At 61.5% G+C, this 27,002-nt stretch overlaps 1 protein-coding gene across 1 annotated transcript; it reads right to left on the reverse strand.

Annotated features, from left to right (window-relative positions):
* Positions 1 to 40: 40 nt before the first annotated feature.
* Positions 41 to 22,206, reverse strand: PIAS4 (protein inhibitor of activated STAT 4). The gene is made up of 11 exons (XM_039247613.1): positions 22,101 to 22,206; positions 16,968 to 17,394; positions 6,823 to 6,907; positions 6,064 to 6,105; positions 5,690 to 5,780; positions 5,458 to 5,586; positions 5,258 to 5,363; positions 3,297 to 3,370; positions 3,058 to 3,218; positions 644 to 774; positions 41 to 531 (listed from the first exon to the last, which is right to left on the reverse strand). Exons 1-11 carry the CDS (start codon positions 22,125 to 22,127, stop codon positions 257 to 259), a joined length of 1,548 nt encoding a protein of 515 aa, XP_039103544.1. The 5' UTR covers positions 22,128 to 22,206; the 3' UTR covers positions 41 to 256.
* Positions 22,207 to 27,002: the final 4,796 nt, after the last annotated feature.

A 27,002-nucleotide genomic window follows, 5' to 3' on the forward strand; every position in this document is an offset into this window, starting at 1 on the left:
AAGTTTGACTTTTTTTTGTTTCGTTTTTCTTTTTTTGTACTTTTTTTTTTTGTCATTTTACTTCTTTTTAATCCTCCGATTGGAGAGTCCAGAGGTACAGGTGCCAGGAGCCAGGGAAAGGGGTGGAAAAACAAAATGAACGATATAAAGAAAACAAAACCACCCCTCCCTCTGCACCCCGAGGCCCGCCTGCGCCCCGTCCGCGTGGGTGAGCACCAGGAAAGTCGAGCGTCCGGCCGCCGGCGGCGGTGAGCGGTCAGCAGGCCGACACCAGGCCCTTCTGGAAGGGACAGCGGCGCTTGGGCCGGGGCCCCTCCTCGTCCTCGTCCTCATCCTCCTCCTCCTCGTCCTCCTCCGACGAGGACGAGCTGTCCAGCGTGAGGTCCACCACGTCGGCTCCCGGCTTCCCGTTCTCCGCGCCGCCCGCCGCGCCGCCCCCGCCCGCAGCGCCTGCGAGCGCGGCGCCCCCGCCCCCGCCACCACCACCGTTGAGGTTAGGGGTGGACAGGAGCCCACCGGCGTCCGAGGTGCCTGAGGGCGACAGGGACAGGGGCTCAGGGGGGGGAACGGAGGCCGGCGAGGGGCGGAGCGCCCGGGGACGCGGCGGCGCCCGGCAGCCCGCACTCGCAGCGGCGGGACTCACCGAGCACCAGGATGGAGCACTGCGGGCTGCAGCTGCGCTCCTTCTCGGCGCGGATCGGGCACCACGAGCCGTCCTCCAGGTACTCAATCTCGTCGGCGTCCTCGCACTCGCTCAGGATCTTGGACAGGAGCCTGGAGGGGCGAGGGGCTGACTCCCAGGCCGGCAGCGTCCCCGCCGCCCCCAGCCCGGAACTCGGGAAGGGGGTGGGGGGGAAGCGTGCTAAGCAGCCTGCTTCTCCTCTGCACAAGTGGCTTCGGGAGCGCGGTGGCCAGGGCTCGGTGTCCCCACCGGCTCACCGCACAGTGGTGGCCCTGGCTCTCACTGCCACACGGCGTGAGCCTGGGGCTCTGGCCCCCAACACGAGCCGCCGCCTCCCTCCCGTCCCACCCCGCGCTGCCCGTTTCCAGAGGAGGAGATGGGCTTGGGCAGAAGGCTGGTGCTGCTCACAAGCCCCCCAAGAGAGGCCCTGGAGGGGAGCTGGGGCAGAAGCGGGGCCACAGCACCCCGCACAGACAACAGTACCCCGCACGCAGCACCCACAGCGAGCCAGGCCCAGCATAACGGCCCAGACACAGCTTCACTGAGCTACTGCCAGGTGCACCCATTTTACAAATGGAGACACTGAGGCCCGAGGAGGGTTGGTGAGCTCCCTGACCCCAATGTGGCCAGAAAGCAGCAGGCCTGGGTTCCACTCCTGCCCTGCCACTTCCTGGCCACCAGGCCTCAGTCTCCCCACCGACAGGTACCCACCATCTCTGGCAGCCGAGGGCCCACGCAGGCCGGGTCCAGGCCAAGGACCAGGTCAGGGACAGGGGTGTGATTGCTGTGGTGGCAACGGCTGTCATGGGCCCCAGCCACACCCACCATCACACAAGAGGAAGCCCCATCGTCATGCTCACTGACCACCCCCCATCCCAGGGTGGCCCTGGCATCCACACACCTCTGCCTGCCACGTACGTCTCCGTCTCCCGCCACTCCCCCCCTCCTCTGGGCAGAGCCCACGCCATAGGGGTTATCTGTCTGGCCTAGTCCCCCACACTCGGCCCAGAGTCTGCAACACAGTCCTCACAGGGACCCGGGAATCACCCAGCGCAAGGCCGGGGATGAGACAAAATGACAAACCCTCGAGGAGAAGCATGAATCAAGGACCCTGCCTCCAGGAAGCCTCCCTGGCTATGCCCAGGTCCCCATGGGATGCTGGGACAGTGGTCCTCGTGAGGCACAGCCACACCCCCAAGCCCCAGACCCATCCGCCCCTGGAGCCGTCAGAGCTGCTGCCACTTGAGCCTGGGTGACCGGCTCCGGGCCTGTGGGGGTGGGGGGAGGCAGGCACGGGGCCGCGCTGCTGCCAGGCCAGGAACAGAGCGGCCATTCAGCCCTGGACCTTGTGCCCGGCCCCAGGGGCCTCCGCACTCCACCCTGAGGCCAGACAGCGTGGGGGCACTGGGGCGCGGCGGCTCGGACCTCCAGAGAGGGGACCCGATTCAGAGCTGGCTGGACCTGGGCTTGAATCCTGGCCTGGCCTCCTGTGAGCTGGGGGCGCCCGGAGCAGGTAACCACCCCACCTGAGCCTCAGTTTCCTCATCTGTAAGGTGGGGACGATGAGGCTCACCTCCCGGCATGGTTGGGAGAGATGGACTGGCGAGACCCTAAGTGTGGTGACCAGACAGAAGCACTAGAATGTGGCGACACACCCGAGCCCCAACCCTACAGGCTGGGAGCCACAGCCAGGCGTGGGGCACACACAGGTGCCCTCACAGACCTCCCGTGCAGCCTGGCCCTCAGACCCAACCCCACCTGACCACAGCCTCTCCCCCTCGCCCCACCCCCAGCTCTGGGGACAGACGGGTGTGGCGGGCTCCTGGCACGAGCTGGTCAGTCAGGTGCTGGGCTCAGTTTCTGGAAACCTAAGTCCTGAGCAAAGTTTCCCTTCTGGGGAGAACGGCCTTTTTCCCTTGTCCCCCGTGGCTGGGGGAGGTCCTGCTGATTAGGTCGTAGGCACGGCCTGGCTGCGCCGCCCAGGAAAGGGCACAGCAGAGCCCATACCCGAGTTCGGGGGACACATGTCCTTCCCCACCTTCCCTGTAGGGAGCCGGAGGCCATGCTAAACTCTCTGCCTCAGAAGCAGCTCTTTGTCTTGTGCAGCGGCCGTGAGGTGGGGGCTTCTCAAGGTCCCTGCTTGGTGTGGGGGAGAATGGACTCCAGACCCGCGAGGTCACAAGCAGATGTCCTGCGCCCGGGCAATCTCGGTGCCACTGCCACCGCGTGCACAGCATGGGCCCCGACGAGTACCCCCAGGAGGGCACAGGCCTTCCAAGGGCGCCTGGAACCACCCAGAAGGGCCCCTCACGCTGCGTGGCTCAGTTCCTCAGTCACCGCCACCCCCCGCCACCCCGTGCTCCCCGGCGCCTTACCCGTCGATGATGAGCTGGTCATAAGGGGCCGGCTTGTCGCACACGGGGCACATCCAGGTGGGCTTCTTCTCGTTCATCTGGAGGTAGAAGACGGCGTCGAAGCACTGCAGGTGGGCGCAGGTCTCCGCCCGGCAGGGCACGGACAGCCGCATCTTCACCAGCTGCGGGGAGGCCTCGGGGTGAGCAGGCCACGCGGACAGGCGCCGCCCTCACCCCGCGGGGCGCGCGCCCCAACTCACCGGGCAGATGAGAGAGACCCGCACGCCGGTGGTGGCGATCTCGCTGTCGGGGTCCAGGCGCAGCTTCTCTTTGACTGCGGACAAGGGGGTGGCCGGGGTGAGGGGAAGGGACGCGGGTGTGTGCAGGGTCGGGGCCGAGGGCGCGGTCCTCCCGCACCCACTAAGGCTGGGGAGGGCAGCCCACGCCCCCACCTTGGGGAGAACGGCCCCCGCACTGAGCACCCCCCAGGATGATGCGGTGCCCGTTTCGGCTGTGGGGCCCAGGGCTGCGACGGTCACCTGCGAAGGGCCCTGGGCAGCGGCCGGCTACCCCGGATAAGCCGGTGTGCCGCCCCTGCTGCGGGGTCTGCGGCCCACTGGCTTCTCTAGGGAGAAAAGTGGGGGCAACAGACAGCTGCCGACAGGGCGGTCAGTGTGACCGGGGGTCCCCATGGAGCCATCGAGGAGGGCAGTCACACGAGGGGGTGGCGGGAGCCGCTAGCCACTCAGGGTGGGGGGAGGCACCGATGCCCCACCCCCACGCACCCACCCCACTCCCGGGGGCAGGAACGAGAAGGCTATTTCTCGAGAGAGGAAAAGGCAGCCGGGCGCCGGGGAGGCGCCTCCTCGCCTGTGAACGTGGGACTGAAGGCGCTGGAAGGACACTGAGGCACGGCGAACCCTGGCGGAAACCCCGGCGGAAACCCCGGTGGTCCGCGGGCTCCCTCCTCCCTCCCTCCCTCCGGCTTTGCGGCACCGTCTGTTCCGGGACCGGAGGGACTGGCCAGACTGGCTGAAGGACGCCAGCCCTTGAGGGCCCGGAGCTGCCCCCTCCTCCAGGAGCGGCCCCTTCCCGCCCACACAGGGGGAGGGTACTCGTCCCCACTCCGCTCTCCCTGAGTGTCCCGAAGGCCACGCGGGTCCCTCCCGCCGCCTGAATCTCGCCTCAGAGCCGCATCGGGTTTTGAAACAAGGCCCCCTCCCCCCACCTGACCCGAGACACAAAACTGGGTACAGGAAGGAGGCCCCAGGCGAGACCAAGTACAGGCCCCCCTCCCCCCTGCAACCACACAGCCAGCGGCCCGAGGCCCCGCCTGGGGCTGCCCTCAGAGAGGAAACCTGACATGGGATCCAGGCAGCGGCTGAGGCGGCCCCACACGCACTGGGCCCCGGGACCCCCTGCTACCCACTGAGGTCAGCAGACACCCAAGCCCCCATCCTCGCCCTGTGGGCCACCCCGACACGAATGCCGCCCAGCCCCCTCCCCACCCCTCACCCCTGGCCTACAGGCGCCACACTAGCCGGAATGCTGGTCGAGCTGCCTGCTGTGGTCAAGCTGGCCATTGTCCCCACAGGGAGATGGGCAGGTAGGGGGGCGCTTTCAAACAAAGGGCTCTTTCGGGGAAGTGGGAGGTGGCGGGTGGAGCACACAGGCTGAGGCCCTGCCGCTCTGCGCCTCAGTGTCCCCAACGGTTGGATGGGGACATTGCCAAGTCCCCTGACCCAGGGCTACCGTGCGGATCTGGTCAGAAGCTACAGCAATCAGTGAAGGCCAGTGACCTGCCTAAGGCTACACAGCCGTCAAACAGACGAAGTCTTTGCTGTGTGCCAGGCAGTCCTGGGTCCCGGGACACGAGAGGAGGGACAGGACCCGCTCCACCTGCCCATCTGGGTAGTGGCTGACTCTCAACGCTCCATGTGTCGTGTCCCTGCTCCCTTAACATGACCGTTCTGCTGTCTGGGATCAGACTGTATCACCATCTGGGACCTGCAAACCGGGTCTGCGCCTGCCCTCCGTGTCCCCGGCCCCCGCCTCCGGCTGAAACTCCAGGCTGTGCCCCGCGTTGGCACTGTGCGAACGACCCCCAGGGGCTCACCCTGCCCGGGACCCTGGCTCACTGCGCTGGGCCCCAGCCGGGGGCCGCTGTGACTGGCTGCCCTCCCCCGCCATCCCCCGGGGAGCACCCCCACCGCAAGCTCACCCAGGGCCTTGCACAGCTCTGGATGCTTCACCCCGATGGTTTTCAACCTCTGCAGCAGCTCCGAAGAGGTCAACTGTCGCACCAAGTACAAGGCCACGGAGTAGCTCTGGGGGTAGAGGCAGGGGAGGGGCTGTCAGGCCCGGACAGGGGAGCCCCCGGGGCGTTGGGGGGCGGGCAGGCAGCATCCCGGCCCTGCTCACCTTGCCATAGTTCCCCCAGGTGACGGTGATGCGGTTGGTGGCCGAGGAAAGGTACATGAGGTGAGTGAGGTTGATGGGGCGGCACGGCCTCTTGGGCTCCACTCCGGGCTTGTTGGATGGGTAGTAGCCCTGGAAGCGGACACGCGGGCTCAGGCCACAGAAAGACGTTCCTTCCACACCCTGTGGCCCACCCCCTAGAGCAGGCCCGGGGCTGCCCGGGCGCCCCGCTCACCGGGACCGAGCAGTAGCTGTGGTTGACCTTCACGGCGATGTTGGGCGGGTACTGGTCCTCCTGGGGGCCGCTGGTGTCTGAGTAGCAAATTCTGCAAGGACGGCGCGGCCGTCAGGCAGGGAAGGGGCGGGAGGGCGGACGTGGGCCACGGGGGAGGCCACGGGGGCCTGTGTGCCCAGCAGGCGGATTGTGGCTCTGGACCACACGAGGGGGGCCCAGGACCCGGGATCGGGGCTGAGCAAGGCTACTGGGGACACGTGCACAGGCGAGAACACCGCGGGAAGAGGAGGGCAGGGCCCTGCCCACAAGCAGGGCGTCCAAGAGATGCTGTGGGGGTGGGGGGGCCCCGGGGGGACACAACGGCGGTGGCTTACCTGAGGACCACCTGCACGGCCTTGATCCCGGGCTGCAGCTCTCTGGGCGCCGAGGGGGTGAGAGGAGAGGGGTCAGAGAGGCGGGAGCCGGATGGACTAGCCCCCTGCCCTGGTAACGAAGTCCACGGGTGCTGACTGAAGCCACCCCCCGACTGCTCCCTGCTGACCGGGACCAGTGACCCCCGTCTCTGGACAATTCAGGAGGGGGCACCCACATGGATATTAAGTAGGCTAGACAGGCCCAGCACGTGCCAAGTGGCCAACATGTGGCCGCTCCAGCCGGGACTTTGGTCTCAGCCACGGAGGTAAGGGCCTCAGACAGCAGAGACTGGGGGGCGGCCTCTGTCCCCGACCTGTTCCCGCTCGGGGCCCCTGCAGGACCCCAGGCAGTGTCTCAGGGATGTCGTGTTCCTCACAACTAGGGGGGCTCCTACCATCAAGTGGGTGGGGGCCAGGGGTGCTGCTCAGCCCCCCACAGTGCGCGGGGCACCGGTCTCTGAAGAAAAAAGCGCCGAGGGGAGCCCTGTGGGAGGGGACACTGCCCCGCCTTGGGGCCACGGCTCAAAGGCAGGGAAAGCAGGCAGACTGAGCACACTGTCCAGCACGGCGGGGGGCGGGGGGGGAGACAGGGGAGGGGCAGAGTGATGGGTCTCCACAGGGTCGGCCGGAGGCTTTACCCACCCCAAGGCCGGTTCGCCCCCGTACAAGCCAGTCCACCGCCCGCCACGGAGGTCAGCAGGGGTGCGGGGCACAGCGCACCTGGAGTTGCGGATCAGCTCCACTTGCCTTGGCGTCAGGGCGAAGATGCAGGGGCTCTCCTGAAGCTTCTCGTTATTCTGTGGGACTAAAACAAACTCGGGGTCAGGGTCCCGTGTGATCCCCAGTGAGGGAGCCAACCGTACCTACCTCCATGGGGAGCAGGGGCCGGGAGGCTGAGCCCCACCCGGGCAGCCAGGCATGTGGGAAGGAAGCAGGGCCTCTAGCGACAGGGTGGGGGCCCAGCCCTTCCTGCTGTCACATGGCAGCGTGTGATTCAGGGGACACCTCCTCCCACCTCCCCATGAAGGGCCCCCTTGAGAAGCAGCAGGCTTCTTAGCCCTCAGGGTTCAGGTGTCACTAAGGAAGACTGAGAAGCACCAGGCTCAGGGAAAGGGGGCTGCGGGCTGGCAGGATGCCGTGGGCCTGACGGCATGCCCTTGGGCCACAGCCCCGGCACTGGGAGCCTGCTTTCTCCATGACTGTAACTCGCCAGCAACAACTGTGCGCCTACCTCACGCAGCTGTTCTGGACCCCGCCGAGTGCGTACCTGTCTGTGCGGTGCTCGGCTGAGGCCCTGCACGCACTGCTGGAGGGGACGGGGACAAGCCGGGCACAGGTCCTGCCTTGGGCATTCACGGCCAAGAGTCACGGAGCGGCCCAGCTCACAGCAGGGCCAGCACATATGGGGCCACACCAGTCATTACAAGGCGCTGGGTGCAGAAGTGGGGGAGTGTGTTCCGGGGACAGGGACAGGGCGGTGACAAACTGGCTCTGCGCCTTCAACCACAGCTGCGTTGAGAACCAGGGGGATCAGAAAATGCTCTGAATCGAATGAGAACATACCATGCCCTGAAACTTGGGGGAAGCAGCTAACACCGTCGTTAGGGGCAAACTCATAGCTTTATTTTTTTATTTTTATTTTTTTAAATGTTTTATTTATTTCTAGGAGAGAGAGAGACAGCGTGAGCAGGGGAGGATCAGAGAGAGAGGGAGTCACAGACTGAAACAGGCTCCAGGCTCTGAGCTAGCAGTCAGCACAGAGCCTGACGCGGGGCTCGAACCCATGAACCGTGAGATCATGACCTAAGCGAAAGTTGGACGCTTAACCGACTAAGCCACCCAGGCGCCCCGCAAACTCATAGCTTTAAATGCTTCTATTAAAGAAAGACAGAAAAAGGTTTCAAATGAATGACTTAACACTTCCTCCACAAGACACCCAACCAAAGTCATCAGAAGAAAGAAAATTAAAAACAAAAACAGCAAGAAAGAAAACTACTCAAGCTGGAGTTCTTCCATCAACTGGCTATAACAAACAGGAAGAGAAGATCGTGGGAACACAGGCTGTCGGGATGAAACACGGACAAGAGCACAGAGCCCGCAGCCTCTTAGTTTAATACAGGAACGAGATGAACAACTTTATGCCAATACATCTGATGACGCAGACGAAATAGACTGATTCTTCCAAACACGCAAGTTATCAAACTGACACCAAAACATAGAGGAAGTGTGAAAAGCCCTTTATCAGTCAGGGAAGCTGAGCTCATAACTGAAAACTTTTCCACAAACGAAAACTGCAGACGCAATCGGGGAATTCTCTCAGGCGCTTCACAAACGCTGTCGGGGCACCTGCGTGGCTGTCGGTTAGTGTCTGGCTCGGGTCACGAACTCACAGTTGGTGGGTTTGGGCCCCACGTCGGGGTCTGTGTGGACAGTGCGCAGCCTGCTTCGGACTCTCCCCCCCTGCCCCCCCACCCCCACGCCACATGCACTCTCGGTCTCCAATTAAACAAACGTTTAAAGAAAAAGCAACACTGCACATCCCTCTCGAACACAGACGCAAAAGTCCTTCAGCAAATACCGGCAAACACGCAGGCCCTTGGGGTTTGGCCCAGGCTTCAACCTTGACACGCCCACTGGCTACAGCCCAGAGCGACAACCTTGAGTGCTGACGGGGGTGCGGGCACAGCCCCTCCTGTGGGGGCGGCCGGCCAGTCTCTGACGAAGAGAAACTCGCGCCCCGTTCCCACAGAAACAGGCCCCGGGAAAGACTTGCACACGGGCCCTGACCCGGGAACCAGCCGGGTGCTGCCGGTGCAGAAACAGGACAACCACAAAACCGATGCGACCAAGGCGACCGCGCGGCAAATCCACAGCCCCGGCGCAGGGACGGCGGCAACCCGCTGTGCCTACGGCGGCTGGGGCACCGGGGATGTGCCTGTGGGGAGACTCGACCACACGCTGAGTATCTGGGGACCGTGTCGCGTGGAAATTACACCTCGGCCGAAGCGCGTGTGAAGCTTCACCGGAAGGGGGCCTGGCCAGCTCCGTTGGTGGAGCGGTGGCTCCTGATCTCGGGGTGTGAGTTCGAGCCCCACACGGGGCGCAGACGTTACCTACGCTCCAGGGCGGCTTACGAGGAATACCATGCGGCCCTGAAACGGGCCAGAATCTGGAAGCGCTTCAAGGTCCGAGAAGGAGTTAACTCCGAGACGCTTCTGTGGGGCGAAAGCAGCTGGTGCAAGCAGGTGTGTGTCACGCCCGGATCTGCGTCACCAGCACAGGGAGTGAGCTGCGCCAAAGACATCTCTGCGGAAGGGGCTCCGAGAACTGGTCACAGTCACCGCCTCCCAGTGACTGGGACACATAAGGCGTCAGCGCTTTTTTAAGTTTATTTATTCTGAGAGAAAGAGAGAGGAGGAGGGAGGGGAGAAGCACACAAGCAGAGGAGGGGCAGAGAGAGCAGGGCAGAGACAGGATCCCAAGCAGGCTCCTCGCCGTCAGCACAGAGCCCGATGAGGGGCTTGAACTCACAAACCGTGAGATCGACCTGAGCCGAGATCAAGAGTCAGACGCTCAGGTGACTGAGCCCCCGGGCACCCCAAGGAGTCCGCGTTCCTCGTGCTGCCCCAGCCCTCCCCAGGTGGCGAACAGACTATCTGCCGAGGGGCTGCAGTGCCAACACCTTGGTTTCTGTGGGCCGCACGGCCTCTGCCTCCATGTCCCCAGGTGGCCTCATACCACCAGAGCCACCAGACCCGGCACACAAACGGGCGCTGCTGCGGGTGAGCGCGGCTGCGGGAGAACAGTCAGTGCAGTTGGCCCCCGGGCCCTAGTCGGCCAAGCCCTGCTCCAGAACCTTCTGAGTTCCAAACCACAACAGGCAACCTATTTAAAAGCAAACACGACCGGAATTTAAAACCAGCTTGGGCTCCGAAGCCAGACCACTGGGGTCGGTACCCCAGCTCTGCCTGGGGCACACGCCCGTCCCTGCCGATCTGTGCCTGTCCGCCGAGGGCCTGGCTGGTCCCCGCGGAGTCCTGCTTCGGGCCCTGGCAGAGGGCCTCTGATTGAGGGGTGAGGTGCACACAGCCCGCCTGCAGACGTGCCCAGACCTGCCCAAAGGGCCAAGGGGCAATTATTTCTTGGGGGCGGGGGTTCGACGTACCTAAGGCTGAGGGGAAAGCCCAGAGGACCACCTCGACCCCACGTCCTCAGGGGGGCTGCTCAGGAGACACGGCCAACAGTACAAGGCAGGCAGGTGGCCTCGTCACAGGAGAGCCAGAGCCTGGGGTCCCTTCCGGAGCTCCTACTTCTGGATGACGCCATTGCGGGGACCGTGCTGGGGTTTTCTGCCACCCCAGGAGGCCCAGAGGCAGGTGGGAGGCTCACTGCCACCTCGGCCGGGGCGCAGCATGTCCTGCACGGTGGGAGGGGGTCCCCCAAACCCCAGCCTTCGTCATCCACTGAAAACAGGGGCGGCTCCACCCCTCCAGCCGCTCCGAGCAGAGACGCGGGCCGCACTCACGGCACCCCTACCCCCAATGTCAATCCCCAGCTGGCTCCAATTTCAAAACGCAACAGCAAGGTCCTTGTTCCACACAGACCCCTCGCTGCCCACCGTCCCCCCAGGTCACCCTCTGCCCCTTGGGGGACGCTGTACCCACCCCTAGTGGCCTCGATTCCACAGCAGCCACCTTGGCCACTTCCTCGTGTTGTCCATGTGCCAAGAACATCCTGCCTCGGGGCCTTTGCACTTGACACCCCCTCTTCTAAAACATTCCTCCCCCAGCTATTTAGGTGGGCCTGATGTCCCTGAAGTCTGCTCAAATGCCACCAGAATGACAGAGGTCCCTGAGCACCTTGATTTATAAACTGCTCCCCCCAGGAGTGCCTGGGTGGCTCAGTCAGTTAAGCGGCCAACTTCAACTTAGGTGATGATCTCATGGTTTGGGAGTTCAAGCCCCGCGTCGGGCTCTGTGCTGACAGCTGGGAGCTTGGAGCCTGCTTTGGATTCTGTGTCTCCCTCTCTCTGCCCCTCCCTGCTCACGCTCTGCCTCCCTCTCTCTTTCAGAAATAAACAAACATTGAAACTGCAACTCCCCTGGGGGCACCCAGGTGCCTCAGTTGGTTAGGTCTGACTCTTGGTCAGGATCTCAAAGTTCACGGGGTAAAGCCCAGCATCAGGCTCCGTGCTGACAGCCAGGAGCCTGCTTGGGAGTCTCCCTCCCTCTCTCTGCCCTTCCCCACTCACATGTGCGCTCTCTCAAAATAAGTAAGCTTTAAAACAAAAAAATCTGAAACATGATAGCTCCCCAACCACCTCCCGCAATCCTGGTCTCCCGGTCTCCTTCGCAGCTCACGTTTTCTCCTGGACTTTTACCTCTGAAGAATCACAGTAACTTCCCAGTGTCTCTGAATAAACCTGGAGGTGTGTGTGTGGTGACACGGGCTGCCGCCAGGTGGTGGGAAGCCCCGCCATGTGGAGCGCGGGCTGGGGTGAGGTGCCCACCTCAGGGCCCAGTACCCCCCAGAGACTAAAGGGAGGGAACACCCTGCTCCCAGGATGCCCAGGAGGGCTGGAACCAGCCTCTGGTTCAACGCTAGACGCCAACAGAGGGCCTGGCATGACCCCCCAGCTGCCAGGCGCCTTGTGAACCACCACCAGCAGTGAAGGCTTAATGACCCGAGCAGATGCTCACAGGATACACGGGGCTGGGGGTTGGGGGGGGATCTTAATAAGTCAATCGGAGGCCGCCTGGGGGGCTCAGTCAGTCAAGCGTCCAACTCTTGGTCTTGGCTCAGGTCATGATCGTGTGGTTTGTGAGTTCGAGCCCCGAGGTGGGCTCTGCGCTGGCGGTGCAGAGCCTGCTGGGGATTCTCGCTCTCCCTCCCTCTCTCTGATACTCCCCCACTCACAATTTCTCCCTCCCTCTCAAAATAAACAAGTAAACTTAAAAAACAGTCCATCAGATAGGCCCAGTCTCCCTCCCACTGGCCTACAGCCTCCTGCACCCTAGAACCTCAGAGGAGGATGAAGGCGTGTCCTCTAAGCCAACGTCCCTGGACCCACAGAGTCTGCCCCGCCACAAACTAGCCCTAGTCCCCAACGGAGAGGTCAAGGTCTCAGAGACAGGAAGCCAGGAGCCCCGGGTTGAGTGCAGAGGGCCTACACCCACCCCGCCACTCACAGGGGCGGCCACACGTAACCGGTGGGCTCGTGACTCACTGCCCATGCAGTTACGCAGCTGGAAGGGGCTCAGACACAGAAGGAGAGCTGGAGAATGTTCGCTCGGGGTCGCCTCACTGCAGCCCCCAGACTGCTTCCAGCAACGAGCCTCTGCTCACACAGAGCGCCCCCTGACCCGCTCCACACCGTGGCTGCAGCGCGAGAACAAACCAGGCCCAGGCCCACGCGTCAGAGAACACGTACAGATTCATGAGCGATGTCGGGGTTGGGGACAGGGCCATGGAGGATCAAAGGGTAGTAATGAGGTGAGGGGAAAAAAAATAGGAAGGAAGATAAGCTTTAGCTTAGGTGATCGGGGACGGAAAGCCCACGTAGGGCCTGGGAAAGTATAAAACCGCAGAAACAGCACGTGCAAAGGCCCCAGGGCAGCACCAGGCCTCATGTTTCAGAGGACAGTGAGGTCTGTGTGGCTGCGCAGAGTGGGCAAGGGAGACAGAAAGAGGAAGGGAGGGCAGGGAGGGGACCAGGCAGAAAAGCCAGCGGGTCACGGGCGTGTTCCGAGCAGAGGCGGGACACGACTGGCCCCCTATCTGCAGTTTCCTCTGACCACCGGGGAAGACCCTGGCGAGGCGGCCGGGTGAGCAGGCCTGGCGCTGGGTCAGGCCACCTGCCCGACGCCGTGAGACCGGACCTGGAATGGAGCTGAGGAACCAGGGAGGGGGCTCTGCACCTCAGGGGGAACCCCCACCTCAGAAAGGACCCAACGGAAGGATGCCTGGAGAAGCCTGCCGGACCTTCAGCGACCCCGAGGCCTGGGGACAGTGCCGTCGGTCCCCACATGCCTGCGGCCCGCTCATCCTGTGGCCTGGCCCCCTCCACTGCCACACAGCTCCAGTCCCAATGCCTCCCGTCCCTCAGCGTCGCTCGCTAGCTGCCAGGCCTGCCCTGCTCCTTCCTCTTGGTCATGACTTGGCTATGACTACTCACCCCTCAGGTCCAGAATGCGACCTCCTCCAGGAAGCCTCGGGACTGCACTCCCTCAGAAATGCCTGATAAGGCGCTCCTGGCACTGACTGCCCCCTGGGAAGTCTGGACTCCTCACTCACCCACCCCCGGGCCAGGCTGATCACGTGTGTGCACCTTCTGGGCAGAACACACCAGGCTGGGCACCCCACGCCGGCCTGCTGCCTGGACGATACCACGTGGAGCCTTAGAGGCTGGATGAGGGACGCACATGGGCCCCACACTACAGGGCAGGTGCTGGGCAGCACACCTTGGCCCACGTTGGTGCCGCCCATGTCTAGGGGCACTCGGGGAGCCAGGGGAGCCCGGGCACTGTCTTGGCAGGGGGCTCCGTTGCTCCAGGGCAGCAGGGATGTGATGGCCCCACAGCCTGAGGCGCTGGCCCCAGGACACCAGAGCCTCACGGAGCAGCACCGCATCGGCCCAACACATTTCCTTCCTTCTGCCCTCAGGCCTCACAACGGCCTCTCCTCTCTCCCCATGCCCGACGGGTATGGGCCTCTCCCGTCAGACTGGCCGCTGACACCCCGAGTGGCCAGGCTGGGGGAGCCTTCAGGCTGTGAGACGCCCAGGGAGCACCAAGCTGCAGGGCCACGACCGAGACGGTGTCCCCTGCCCCCCTCTGCCGAACTCGGCTGTGGTCGGGAGTCAGGTGCCCCTCTCCCGGCTGGGACAGGGAAGACATCCAGGCTCTTTGAGCTAAGAGGAGGCCTGGTGACCAGATCCTTCACGTGGTTCAAGATGGGCACCTCCCCGCAGGGGCGCGGGCACAGACCACTTGGGGAGGGGTCAGCGTCGAGAAGATGGGCGAACGCACAGACCCTGGGCCCCATCCTCAGGATGGCATATGACCTCAGGCCGGTTTCCCGACCTCCCTAGGTGCCAGCCCCACAGCGGCAGATCATCTGTCTCCTAAGGTCCTTCCAGCTCTCGGTCTGTGACTCCATTATTCTCCTCCCCTCCCCCAACCCAAACATTCCACTCTCTGTGATTTATGTCCCCTCTGCGCCCGGCACGGTCTCTGTCCTGAAGCTGGGGCCGGCCGGCGGCTCTTCCGGGGAAACAGACCAGTGTGTATGAACCTCGTTCTGGTCAGCAGGTCACGGTCAGGAGCGAGGGGGAGGGGAAGACTGGCTTAGCGAGAGCCTGGTGAAGTGGCTCCGGGGTAGGGCCAGCGCCCCGAAGCTGCCACAGGGAGGCGCCCAGGTGGGGGGCTGGGTGGACACCGCTGGTCCTGGGACGGGGGCACCAGCCTGCTTCGGGGCCACAGCTGGGCCCACCAGGACTCTGCCTGTGAGCCTGGCAGCCCCTGCGGGTCCCCAAGGATGGTAGTCCCAGGGGAGGGGTGCGCTGGGGATGGGGTGGGGCCGTGGGTGGGAACAGGGGTGGGGCGGGGTCGGCCTCTTTGTTCTGAGCCGCCAGCAGACTGATTCCTGGTGCAGACAGGGGAGCAGACTCTCCCGGAGATCAGGTGACCGGGGTCCCCGGGGGCTCGGGGCAAAGTAATGCATTGTGGGACGGGGGCGGGAGTGGGCCATGCAGGAAGGAAACCCATGGTCCAGGCAGGGGAAGGGGAAGGCTGCTGGCCCTTGAGTTCAAAGTCATCTCCGTCCCCCGCCCAGTGCCAGGCCTGACTTACTGCTTCCCGGTGAAAACCCGGCCTCCCTGTTACGAAGATCATCCTCGAGTCCTTAGGAACCTGTAACGTCGGCCGGACCTTCAGAGCCAGCAGTGCCAAGGCTCGCACGGCCTGCTGGAGTGCCCGGGGTGGGGCACAGAGAAGCTGGGGGAGCAGAGACACGGAAGGCTGTCCTGGAGAAACTCAGGAAAGGGCCTCGGGGCCCCGTGTGCTGCCGTGTCACCCCCACGACAGGTGCTGCTCAGCCAACCTGCTCCCTACCCAGGGGCTGCTGACAAGCACCCAAGGGGGGGCAGAGCCTGGGGACCCCCAGACTGGGCCACCAGCAACCCCTTCCTCCACCTCCCGCAGCCCTACCTGGACCCACGGCCCAACCTCACAAAGCTCAAGGGCTCCGGCGAGGAGGGGGCGGACAGAGCGGGCGGGCCGTGTGCAGAGGGGCCCCTGGCCGGGCCAGACAGGACGCTGGCTCAGCAGGGTGGGCGGGAGCGAACCACACAGTGAGGGGCATGGCGGATGGGGGCCCGGAGGGACTACGGCCTCTGCCACGGCGCACAGGGACCGCCTCACGACCAGGGCCCAGTGTGCAGCAGGGGTGCGGTGAGGACGCGGGGGCTGGAAGACAGGTGTGGAGACCGGGCCGCAGGGGCGCCGACATGGGCTGGCAGCACCTCTGGGCCCTAAACTAGGATGGCGGAAAGGGGACCTTTGCAAGGGTGGGGGCTCTGCCTGTCCCCGGCCGCGTCCCCAGGGTGCGTCCCCCGGGCACCCACATGCAGACCCTCACGTATCTGCTGAGATGATGAGGGAATGAAGGAAGGCGAGGAGACGGAAGAGGCAGGGAGAATGACACCGAGAGGGGTCTCCAGGGCCACGTGAGGACCCAGTCAAATGTGAGGGGCGCCAAGAACCCCGTCGCACTGGACTCGCTATCTAGAGCCCTGGGGGTGCAGGGAGCTGTGGCTGGTGGGCCCTCCCCACCCTGAGGTGGGGGCAGGATGTGAGGCCGAGACCAGGCTGACACGCCCCCCCCCCGCCGCTGTGCCCCATCATCACAGCCGCCTGTGAGGGGCCGGGGGCCTGTCCACCAGCAGGTGGAGGGACGAGTGGGGAGGAGCCCCCGAGCCCAGGCCCAGGTCCCCTGAAGCCAGGGCGGTGCCCTACGTCTTGGGGGCGTGGCGAGCCATCCCCTACGCCCCTGGCCCCTGCTCATCGGCCTGCCCCCTGGCCAAGCTGCTCCCGTGGGCCGCCCACCAGGAAACCAGCTTTCCGCAGAGGAATGTTCGGATCCGACTTCCAGCCCCTCTGCCACCCACCGGCATCCAGGGGGCCCCCTGCGAACCCTGCCTCTGGACAGTCCCCACCCACAGCGTGCAGAGCTGGTCTGTGTGACGGATGCAACGCAGTGTAGAGAACACAAGGTCATGCCACTTCCAAGCTCAGGTCGTTGAAAGGATGTGGTTCTGGCTGATCCTACACACACGGGCGCACGCTAACGCGTGCCCCCCCACCCCCCACCACACTGGTTCCAGAGGAAGCCAGGCTCCGTTCCACACCGCAAGGACCCTCAAGCAGAGTCTATGGAGCCCGCAAGGCAAAAACTGGGGTCTCCAGCCAACAGCCAGCAAGAAACCAAGCCCTGCCAGCAGCCAGGTGAGTAGGTGGCCCCCAGCCCCAGTTGGGCCTTCCGATGAGACAGACCCCACTTTACTGAGACCCACGAGACCCCGAGCCAGGACCACCCAGCGAAGCCACTCCCAAGCTCTGATTCTCACAAACTGGCAGCAAATGAGCGTCTGTGGTTTTAAGCTACAAAACTGTAGAGTTATTTCTAAGATGATGCTACAGGGCTAATATAAATACTCAAAGGTGGCCGCTGGGCTTCCAGAGAGGGAAAGCCCTCCACAAGCCCACGGCCCCTGCTGCTCCCCAGAAAACGCTCCGGGTCGGCGACGTGGCAGGCCGCGGGCTCTGGGCCAGTGCAGAGGGCGAGACCCCCGGGGCGGGCAGACTCACCCAGCTCTGTGGGCTTCAGCAATTCATCCAGCATGTTAAAGAAGGGCAGCTTCACCAGGCGCACTTCTGGCTTGAGGGTCTTGGTGGGCAAGCGTCCAAGTCCATTCAAGTACTTCCCATAGAGCACGGGGTAGTCAATGTTGGGGCCCGAGAGGGGAGTCCTGGGCACCGTGCCCGCCCGGTCGTAGGTCGAGTGCATGGTCAGGGGGTCCAGGGGCCGGTGGGGCTGGGGGACAGGTTCCGAGCTCTTCTTGGCGTAGCGCGTCTCGTACAGCTCTTTGATCTTCTTGAACAGCTCAGGGCTACAGTCAAACTGGACCAGCTGAAGGGCCCGGGTGACAAGTTCGTGTTTAAGTCCACTCTTACTCCGGCCAACAAAACCCAGGAGCATCTGAAGGTCGGAGACTCGGAAACTCATCACCATGTTCTGGGGAAGAGCAACCACAGACACACATGCTCAGAGGGGAAGCTGCCACACTCGGGGTGCCGACGGGCCAAGGGGCTTCCTGGGGCCACCTGGGCGCTAACTGTGAGGGGACAGGGAAGTGAGAGCCCATCAGGTGCTGCCTGGCCCTGCCCCCAGCTCCCTTCGCTCTAGCCGGCAGGAGCCCAGGGGGAGGAGGCGGCTCTAGCGGCAGGCCACTAGCCCAGGCTCCGTCCCACCGCCGTGCCTTTGCTCAGGCTGCCAGCTCACCCTTCCTCGTCATGCCCCCCCAGCTCAGCCGTGCTCCCCTCCTCCCCCTCCTCCAATCTTCCTCAGCTTTGCCAACGCAGCAAAAGCTTCTGACTGCCCCCCTCCCCCGACACACACCACTACCTTCTATTTTAGGTTCTCTTTTCCCGTCTTCGAGCCTGAGAGCATCCCCAGGGCAGGAACTGGGGATCTTGCTTTACCCGTAAACAGCCTCAGACACTCCCTAGCCAAGGACACTAATGGCCTCTCTGATCCTCAGTCTCTTCGTCAGGATGGCAAGATCCACTCCGTCGGGATGTGGGAAGGACCAGAGGTAGGTAACGTACACGGAAAGCAGAGTAAGTCAACGTCGGCCACAAACACATTTCCCTTCCGTCTGGAGAACGGCAGCCACAACTTAATACTAATCACCTACTGGGAACCGGGCTGCACATGTGATTATATACACTTAACTCTGATTCTTGTAACAACCCTGCCCGGCTGGGGTGAGATCCAAACCCAGGCCTGGACCTGGCTCCGAAGCCAGGGGCAATCTCCTTCTGCTGCACCCACCACAGGTGTCCACACAGGCCGACCGCGGGCAAGCATCAAATGTCCGCCGTATCCCAGCAGGCCTTCTCCGCCTCAGCACTGTGGATGTGGGGGCTGGACTGTCCTCTGGGGCGGGGCCGTCCCGGGCCCCGCGGGGCACTCAGCAGTCTCCCTGGTCTCCGCCCACGCAACGCCAGGAGCCCCCAAACCCCAGCAGTGACCATCGCCAACGTCCCCCGGACTCTGCGAAGCGTCCTGTGGGGACAGCACCAGCCCACTGAGAACCACGGGTCTACAGGGAGGGCCTGGGGGACCAGGCACGGTCCCTCCAACTGAATCAAACCAAACACAAGAGCTCAGTTGATGCCAACATCTTCTCTGGGGTGGCCTGGCCTCTGTGAGACCCTGGGACACCAAGGGGAGTGAGGGGTGGGAGGGTCCCCAACAGGCTATGTGAGCTAAATATCCTTGAAGGATGGGCCACCCACACCGAGCCCCAAAAACTGGCCTGTGATGAATGAAACATGGTGGAAAAAAGAAACTTCCGGGGGGAACGGGGAAAACGGGTACAAGCGACGAGAATGGGTACGGAGAGCTGGCGAGCACGGGGCAGGGCAGCCCCCCAGGAAACCAATAAAGTCCGTAAATTCAACGTAAGAGTCTGATGGTCGGCAGGGGATGGGAGCTGGGCCAGGGCGCTGACACGGTGGCCACAGTGCCCGGAGGTTTCCCTTTTCCTGGCTGTTTAAGCGTGAGCCGTGGTGTCTGACGGCAGCCCTGGGCTCCCCGACGACCCTGGTACCTCTGTCCTCTGGGCACCCCCTCCCAGGTGTATGCCAGGTGCCTGCTGACGGCAGAGGGGCTGTCGGGGCCGAAGCCACAGACGCAGGCGTGTGGGGCTGCCCTGTCCTGCCTGCAAAATCTCCAGGGGGGCCTTTTCCTGCTGCAGGGCCTTCTCCCTAGTCGTGCAGCACCGATGCACGGTGCCCGCCACGGGGCCTCTTCCTGGACACGCATCTCCCAGGGGGCCGTGCCCACCGGGCTGCTGAGAAAGCCAGGGCTCCGTGAAGGGAGCGGCTGGCCCAGAGCCTCCCTGCGTAGTGGGTGGCGGGAGGCATCCGACTCCCGAGGGCACAGCCCTCCGCCCGCACCCAGCTGTCTGGGGTCCTGGGGACCCTCACATCCCAGCACAGCCCCTGCCTCGGGGCCTGAGCACCGTGCTGGCCCTCAGAGAGCCCAAAGACTTCACCTTCCGTAGCCTGGCTTCCCACCTTGAGCAGAGAAAATAGGATTGCGGACAAGATGTTTCTTCTGGAAGAGGCCCAAGGCCTCGGAGGGGAGAAGTGGATGTCGTGTGGAGGCTGACCGCCCACCACGGAGCTAAAGGCAGGTGGGCTTGTGGGCGTCTGACCACCACGCATCTCCTAAGGCGCCCCCGCCCAGCAGCCCCTTCACCAGGCTGGACATCCGGAGCTGCCGCGCATCCTGGGCACGTCCCTCAAGCTGCCATATGTTCACAACTAGGATTTCTCAGCAGCTGCCACCACCATGAAGCCTGCCCTTGACACTGGGAGGGGAGCCGGGGGGGGGGCGGGGGACAGCGTGACAGGGGCACAAACGCTCAGGAAGACGCCCCAAGCGCTCTGCAGATCACTTCCTGCCATGGCTTCGCCCTCACCCGCCTGGCCCGCAGATCTGTGTTTACAAACAGCGCCGGGCCCGGCGGCCTCCACAGCCTCCACGCTGGGCTGGTTTGGGGCAGCGGGGAAAACATCGCTCTGGTTCATCAACCTGCCAGGGGACAGGTCCCTCGGGGCGCGGCGGGGGGGTGGGGGGGATTAAGGTTCTCATGGCCGGGAAATGGGAGACCTGTGCAGGCCGTCTCTCCCCATGAACCCTCTCTGGGGCCTCGGGTTAAGAGTCTGACTTCCAAGTTTATCAACAAGACCCTGTCGCTCTCCCCGTGGCCCAGCCTGTTTTGCGCCCAGAGAGACAAGCCCCTCAGCTCTTACTAGGAAAGGTTCGGGAAGCACCTAAAAGAAGAGCACGTTTCAATTACACATAAGGTGCTCCACGGTGACAAGGGACTAAAGAAAGTTCTGGAAGGTCGGAGCAAGCTGTGCCACTCAACAGAGGCTCCTGTCTCACACAGCTTCAAAGGAGGGTCAGCTTGATTTAATTGGGGTGGGGGGCCCCAGCCACCGGAGGGTCAAGGAGAGTTCATCAGATCATATTTCAAGGCCCTGGGATGGTATAGAAGAATCTAGTCCCCACCCTCTGGCAGGGGGCAGGGGCCCAGGGGCCCAGAATCCCAGCCCCACAGGACGGCTGAATTTCAGGGCTCCGGGGGACTTTGCTGCCACCTTGGTTGGGCCTGCAGAGTTCAGGCTTCCACACCCCCAGAGCGAATCTCCAATTTCTCAAAACCCTAGAGAAGGGTAGGGCGTGCAGTGCAGGCATGGCGGGGGGAGGGGGAACACTCGGGGGGGGGGCTACATTTCAGATCTCAGTGAAAAGGAAGGGAGATGGAAGAAGAAAGAGGAACAAGAGAGAGAAAACTCACAGGTCAGGACCCTGGGGAGGGGAGGCTGGGGGTGGGGGCGGAGCCTCTGTCCAGCAAAGCTCAGGTGCCCCACTTCCCTGCCACCAAAGGCCTAGAATAAACTTCTCCAGGAGGAGGAGGCGGCAGCAAACAACCCCAGTGTAGTTGGGGACAGGGCCTCTGGAGCCCTGCCGTGGGGCGGGTACCCGGAAGAAGGTACATCCCTAGAACGGGGCTAGCATCGATGAGATGTGGAACCTGGATCCCAAAATGGAGTATGGGGGCGCAGCACCAGGAGCACTAAAGAAAGAGGTGGGGGGCTCTCCATGGATCACAAAAAAACCGGCAGAAAGGGAGAGGGAGCTGTAGAAGACAGAGTTGGGGTGCTGGTTCCAAAGCAGGGGTTTGGGAGCTGTGTGGAGGGAGCGGGACGCAGTGGGCTCACCAGGGACTACGGGAGAAACAGCCAGAACAGGGCCTGATCCTGGAGACCCCAGGAGCAGAGTCCAAGCCTCGCAGATGCGGTCCCCGGGGCAAAACGGGAGAGGAAGGCAGAGCCCAGCACCCAAGACCGAGGAGAGAGTTAGGAAGGCTTTGAACAGAGAGCAGGGATCGGGGCTCTGTCCCAGGCGGGAGCGCAAACTCAAGGGACTCCGTGCCCACTCGGAGGGTGAGAGACATGGTGTCGGGAGGGGGGCGGGGCTCTGGGACCAACGCGGGAGCGGAACTTGGGGTCCAAACTCCACGCTGGGGTACAGACCCCAAGAGAACACTGTGTTTCGGGGCGCTTCAAGACCCTGGGTCATCAACCCGGATGGTGGAAACGGTGGCGGCTGGGTCAAAGGGCTCTTCTTACCAGGGAGTCGCCAACCCCAGCTGGTCTGCAGGGCGGGGAGGCTGAGACCCAGATGCCAGCCCTCGGTGCCGAGGGGAGCGGAGAGGCGAAGACACCCCCACCCCAGGCCAAAGAGTAGGACCCCGGCTCAGGGAGAAGAGGGGACAAGCAGCCCAGCCCGTCATGCTATCCGGGAGACTGTGCCTCTAGCTGGGAGGCGCGGCCCTGTCCCTGTGCTTAGGAAGACTGCACCCTAACCTTGGGCTAGTTGGGGGGCGACCCCGCCTCAAGCCCGGGAACCTTGCCCCAGCCCGAAAGCTGGGGCAAGGTTTGGGGGGCCCCGCCCCCGGCCTCCCCGCCCCCCGCCCGCACCCGGCGCGCCAGGGCCAGGGGCGGGCGAGGGGGCTGGGCAGCGAACCGCGAGCGGGCCGCGCGGTGGGGCCCCAGGCGGAAGGCGCAGACCTCCGCCCGCCGCCCGGCCCCCGCCCCCTCTCCCGCCCGCCCGGGCCGGCGCCGCCGCCGCTCACTCACTTTGGCCTCCACCAGCTCCGCCGCCATCTTGGCCACCAGCGTCCCCCGCGCCGGGAGCCCCCAGCCGTCGCGTCACGTGACCGCCCGCCACTCGCGGGCGGGGCCGCCATGGCGGCCAATTAACACCCGCGCGCCCTCCTCCCCCACGGCCGGCGCGCAGTGCCTCGCAGTGCGCAGGCGCCTGCGACCGCCGCCCGGGCCTCGGGCCAATCAGGGAGGCCCGACGCCGCCACCCTCCCTTCGCCCGCGGCAACCACGCCCACCCCTGGCGGCGTCTGGCTTCTTAAAGGGATACAGGCCCTGCGCAGGTGGGGTTCAGTGCTGGGTCCTGTCTGGGGAGAGAAGGTGGGTGGGAGGGGCCGGAGGCGACAACAATGCCGCCAGGTGCCGCGGCCCCGCGCGGGGCGGACGCCAGGTGCGAGCCCTGAAGCCCGGCGGCCTCGGGGGAGCGGACGGGTGCGCCAGGCGCAGCGGCTGCCGGCGCCTGCAGGAGGGCGCCCGGTGTCGCCCCCACGGCGCGGCCCCGGCGGCCAGGCGCCCCGCGTGCGGCACATCCGGGGCCTGGCGCGGCCGGGGACGAGGGGGCGCGACGCTCCCCTGCTGGCCCGGGACCCGCGAAGGGCCAACTGCACCCCCTCTCCACCCCCCACTTCCCTGCAGCCCGCGCTGCTCCGCCCCTGCTAGCGACCCTCCCGCAGGTCCCGCCTTCCCACCCACAGTAACCTTTGGAATCTGCGCCAACTGGAGCCTCCCCTGCTCTAGAGCCCTCCTCGGCTCCCCAGCGCCCGGGACAGCGCAGCTTAAACTTGGTTGTGTTAAAAGCGGGAGGCCAGAGAGCAAAACTGTGTGTTCCCAGGGCGCCCAGCTGGCTGTGCCGGGAGAGCGTGAGACTCTGGGTGTTGGACTCGTGAGTTCCAGCCCCACCTTAGAGGTTAAGTTTACTTAGTCTTAAAATAATAAAAATAAAAATAAATTCCAAAAACGTATGTTCCAAGGCTCATACCTTGAGTTCGTGATTCTCGGGGCAGGAATGAAGGGAAATTTAAGGAAGCATCCCAAATCACTCAGTTATTAAATATGTTATTGTGATTTTTAAAAATAATAAGAATGTGATGGGGCGCCTGGGTGGCTCAGGTCATGATCTCGCGGTTCATGAATTTGAGCCTCGCGTCGGGCTCTGTGCTGACAGCTCAGAGCCTGGAGCTGCTTCGGATTCTGTGTCTCCCTCTCTCTCTGACCCTCCCCTGCTCACACTCTGTCTCTCAAAAGTAAATAACCGTTAAAAAAAAATTTTTTTTAAATGCGAGGCACCTGAGTGACTGGGTAGTTGAACAACTGACTCTTGATTTCTGCTCTGGTTATGATCCCAGAGTCCTGGGATCAAGCCCCCAAGCTCCTTGCTGAGTGTGGAACCTGGTTGAGATTCTCTCTTCTCTCTCTGTCTCCCTTTTCCCCTCTGCCCCTCTTTCCTGCTTGTGCTCTCTCTCTTTAAAAAAAAAAATCACAGGGGCGCCTGGGTGGCTTAGTCGGTTAAGCGTCTGACTTTCGCTTAGGTCATGATCTCACGGTTTGTGGGTTCGAGCCCCGCGTCGGGCTCTGNGGAAATTTAAGGAAGCATCCCAAATCACTCAGTTATTAAATATGTTATTGTGATTTTTAAAAATAATAAGAATGTGATGGGGCGCCTGGGTGGCTTAGTCGGTTAAGCGTCTGACTTTCGCTTAGGTCATGATCTCACGGTTTGTGGGTTCGAGCCCCGCGTCGGGCTCTGTGCTGACTGCCAGCTCAGTCTGTGACTCCCTCTCTCTCTGACCCTCCCCTGCTCACGCTCTCTCTCTCTCTCTCTGTCCTAGAAATAAATTAAAAAAAAAAACATTAAAAAAATCACAAAAAGTGAAGAAGAAGAATGAAAAAGGGGTACCTGGGTGGCTCAATTGCTTGAACATCCATTCTTTTTTTTTTTCCTAAGAAAGAGAGAGAGGGAGAGAGAGAGAGACTGCGTGAGCAGGGGAGGGTCAGAGAGAGAGGGAGACACAGAATCTGAAACAGGCTCCAGGCTCTGAGCTAGAGGTCAGCACAGAGTCTGACACGGGGCTCCAACCCATGAACCGTGAGATCGTGACCTGAGCCGAAGCCGGTAGCTTAACCTACTGAGCCACCCAGGCACCCCTTGAACATCCATTCTTGATTTCTGCTCAGGCTGTGAGCTCACCGATCAAGGCCCTGATTGGCCTCTGTTCTGACAGCGTGGAGCCTGCTTAGGATTCTGGCTCTGCCTACGCGTGCACTCTCTCTCCCTCCCCCTCTCGAAATAAAAAAATAAACATTAAAAAAAATAAGAATGCAGAAAAAAATCCATGATGACAAAAGTACCAAAATGTTTAAGTCAAGGTAGAGTCTAACTCTGCAATTGCATGTGACCTCACTTCTCGCTCAAACCCTAATTTTACAGGGTTTAATTTTCATTACAATTTTGAAATTTTTGAAACAGTTTTCAGATTTGCAAGAAATTGCAAAGATAGTGCAGTGAGCTTTGGGTAACCTTCACCCAGCTTCTCCCAACGATAACAACTTCTGTAAACACTGTGTGTCGTCAAAACCAGTAAAGCAATACTGGTACATACAACACAATCAGCCAGGTACACGTTCAGATTTCTCCAGATTTTACATGTACTTTTACTGGCATGGGCGGTGGGGGGGGCTATAGTGCTATGAAATCTGATCATACTTGTAGGTTCTTAACAACCATTATGGTTCTGAAGGTTTAAGGCGCGATCGTGGTGTGATGGCTGAGTTTGAAGAATAGTCTTTGGGGGCGCCTGAGGGGCTCGGTTGGTTTGGCATCCAACTTCAGCTCAGGTCATGAGCTCACAGTTGGTGAGTTCGAGCCCCACATCGGGCTCTGTGCTGACAGCTGAGAGCGGATTCTGTGTCTCCCTCTCTCTCTCTCTGCCCCTCCCCTACTCATACTGTCTCTGTCACTCAGAAAATACATAAATGTTTAAAAAATTTAAAAAACAGAGCACCTCTTTCTGCCCGTGGGTACTGTCCCATGCTTTAATAAAACCACTCTTTTGGCATAAAAAAAAAATCAGAATAGTCTTTTTGAAAAATACTTTGGGCATATTTACAGAAGACATGATACAAGTTATGCTGTAAAATAAGAGCGAGCGGGCGGTGAGGGAGGAGAGTAGACGAAACGGAATGGACTGTGAATCGCTCATTGTTGAGGCTGGGGCGTGGATTCACGAGGGACGGTGACAATCAGTAGCTAAGGCTGCTGTGCCCTTGCTCTCCCAGAACGGATGAAGCTCTTTGCACATTCCTGTTCCTGCTGCAGAAACCCAGGCTTAGAGAAGGGAACCAGCCTGATTTGGGCAGAGGGCAGAAACAACCCTGGTTCGATCGTCTCCCAAGACGAGCGTCATAAACCATGTCAGATGCTTCCATAAGACATTTAATAATAAGCTCTCCGTACACTGAGCACCTCCTAAATGCCAGACACTGTTTTGGGTCATGGGTGAGCAAACATTTTCCATAAAGGTCAAGATGATAAATACATTTGGGTTTGTAACCTGCATACAGTGCCTCTAGTAACCAGTCAGCTCCGCCATCCCGGGGCAGAATCGGCTATGGACTATACGTAAACAGGCATGGCTCTGTGCCAATAAAACTTTATTAATAATGACATTTGAATTTGATGTCATTTCATGGGTTATGAATTATGCTTTTGTTTTCTTCAAACATTTAAAAAAGAAACTATCTTCAGCTCAAGGGCTGTGTATGGAAACAGTTGAGGCAAGGTTTGGCTCATCCTCTCTCCCTCTCTCCCTCATCTTTCCGTCCATTCATTTTTTCTTTTTCTTCCTTAATTTCTAATCGTGATAAAATACACAACACGTAAAAGGTACCATTGTCACTGTTAAAACATGTTTAATTAAAAAAAATTGTTTTTCAATGTTTGTTTATATTTGAGAGAGAGAGAGAGAGAGAGACAGAGCGTGAGCAGGGGAGGGGCAGAGAGGGAGGGAGACACAGGATCCGAAGCAGCTCCAGGCTCTGAGCTGTCAGCACAGAGCCTGACACGGGGCTCGAACCCACGAACTGTGAGATCATGACCTGAGCTAGAGTCAGATGTTTAACTGACTGAGCCCCACAGGCGCCCCTTGTCTGGCTTATTTGATGAGCGTGACGTCCCCCAGGTCCATCCATGTTGTAGCAGGTGCTAGAATGTCCTTCCGTTTCCAGGCTGGATCATATTCTGTTGTACGGATAGACCACAGATTGTTTGTCTATTCTTCCCTCGATGGACACTTGGGTTGCTTCCACGTCTTGGCTATTTTGAATAATTCTGGTATGAACACAGATGTACAAATAGCTCTTTGAGAACACGCTTTCAACTCTTTTGGGTAAATACCCAGAGGCGGAATTGTTGGTCATGGGGTAGCTCTGTGTTTAACTTAGAAGGAGCTGCCTCACTGTTTGCTGCATCCCCGTCAACAGTGCACAAAGGCTCTGATTCTCTGTATCTTCAACAACACGTGCTACTTTCTGCTTTTTGTTTCATTTTGTTTTAAATTTTTATTTTTTATTTTTTATCTTTTTTAAAATGTTTTTATTTATTTCTAGGAGAGAGAGAGAGAGAGCGTGAGCAGGGGAGGGTCAGAGAGAGAGGGAGTCACAGACCGAAACAGGCTCCAGGCTCTGAGCTGGCAGTCAGCACAGAGCCCGACGCGGGGCTCGAACCCACGAACCGCGAGATCATGACCTAAGCGAAAGTCGGACGCTTAACCGACTAAGCTACCCAGGCGCCCCTTGTTTTAAATTTTTAAAATTATTTTACATTTATTTATTTTGAAAGACAGAGAGAGCAGGGGAGGGGCAGTGAGAGAGAGAATCCCA

The sequence above is a fragment of the Hyaena hyaena genome, unplaced genomic scaffold (genome assembly GCF_003009895.1).
Source record: "Hyaena hyaena isolate Hyena2069 unplaced genomic scaffold, ASM300989v1 scaffold_296, whole genome shotgun sequence".
NCBI classification, from domain to species: domain Eukaryota; kingdom Metazoa; phylum Chordata; class Mammalia; order Carnivora; family Hyaenidae; genus Hyaena; species Hyaena hyaena.

Excerpts from the sequence above, each read along its gene's own strand:
- PIAS4 (XM_039247613.1), bottom strand. The coding sequence starts at position 22,127 with ATGGCGGCGGAGCTGGTGGAGGCCAAA. Across the intron at positions 6,106-6,822 it reads GAGCTGATCCGCAACTCCAG|AGAGCTGCAGCCCGGGATCA; the intron begins GTGCGCTGTGCC and ends CTCGGCGCCCAG. Across the intron at positions 775-3,057 it reads GACCAGCTCATCATCGACGG|GCTCCTGTCCAAGATCCTGA; the intron begins GTAAGGCGCCGG and ends TCGCCCCTCCAG.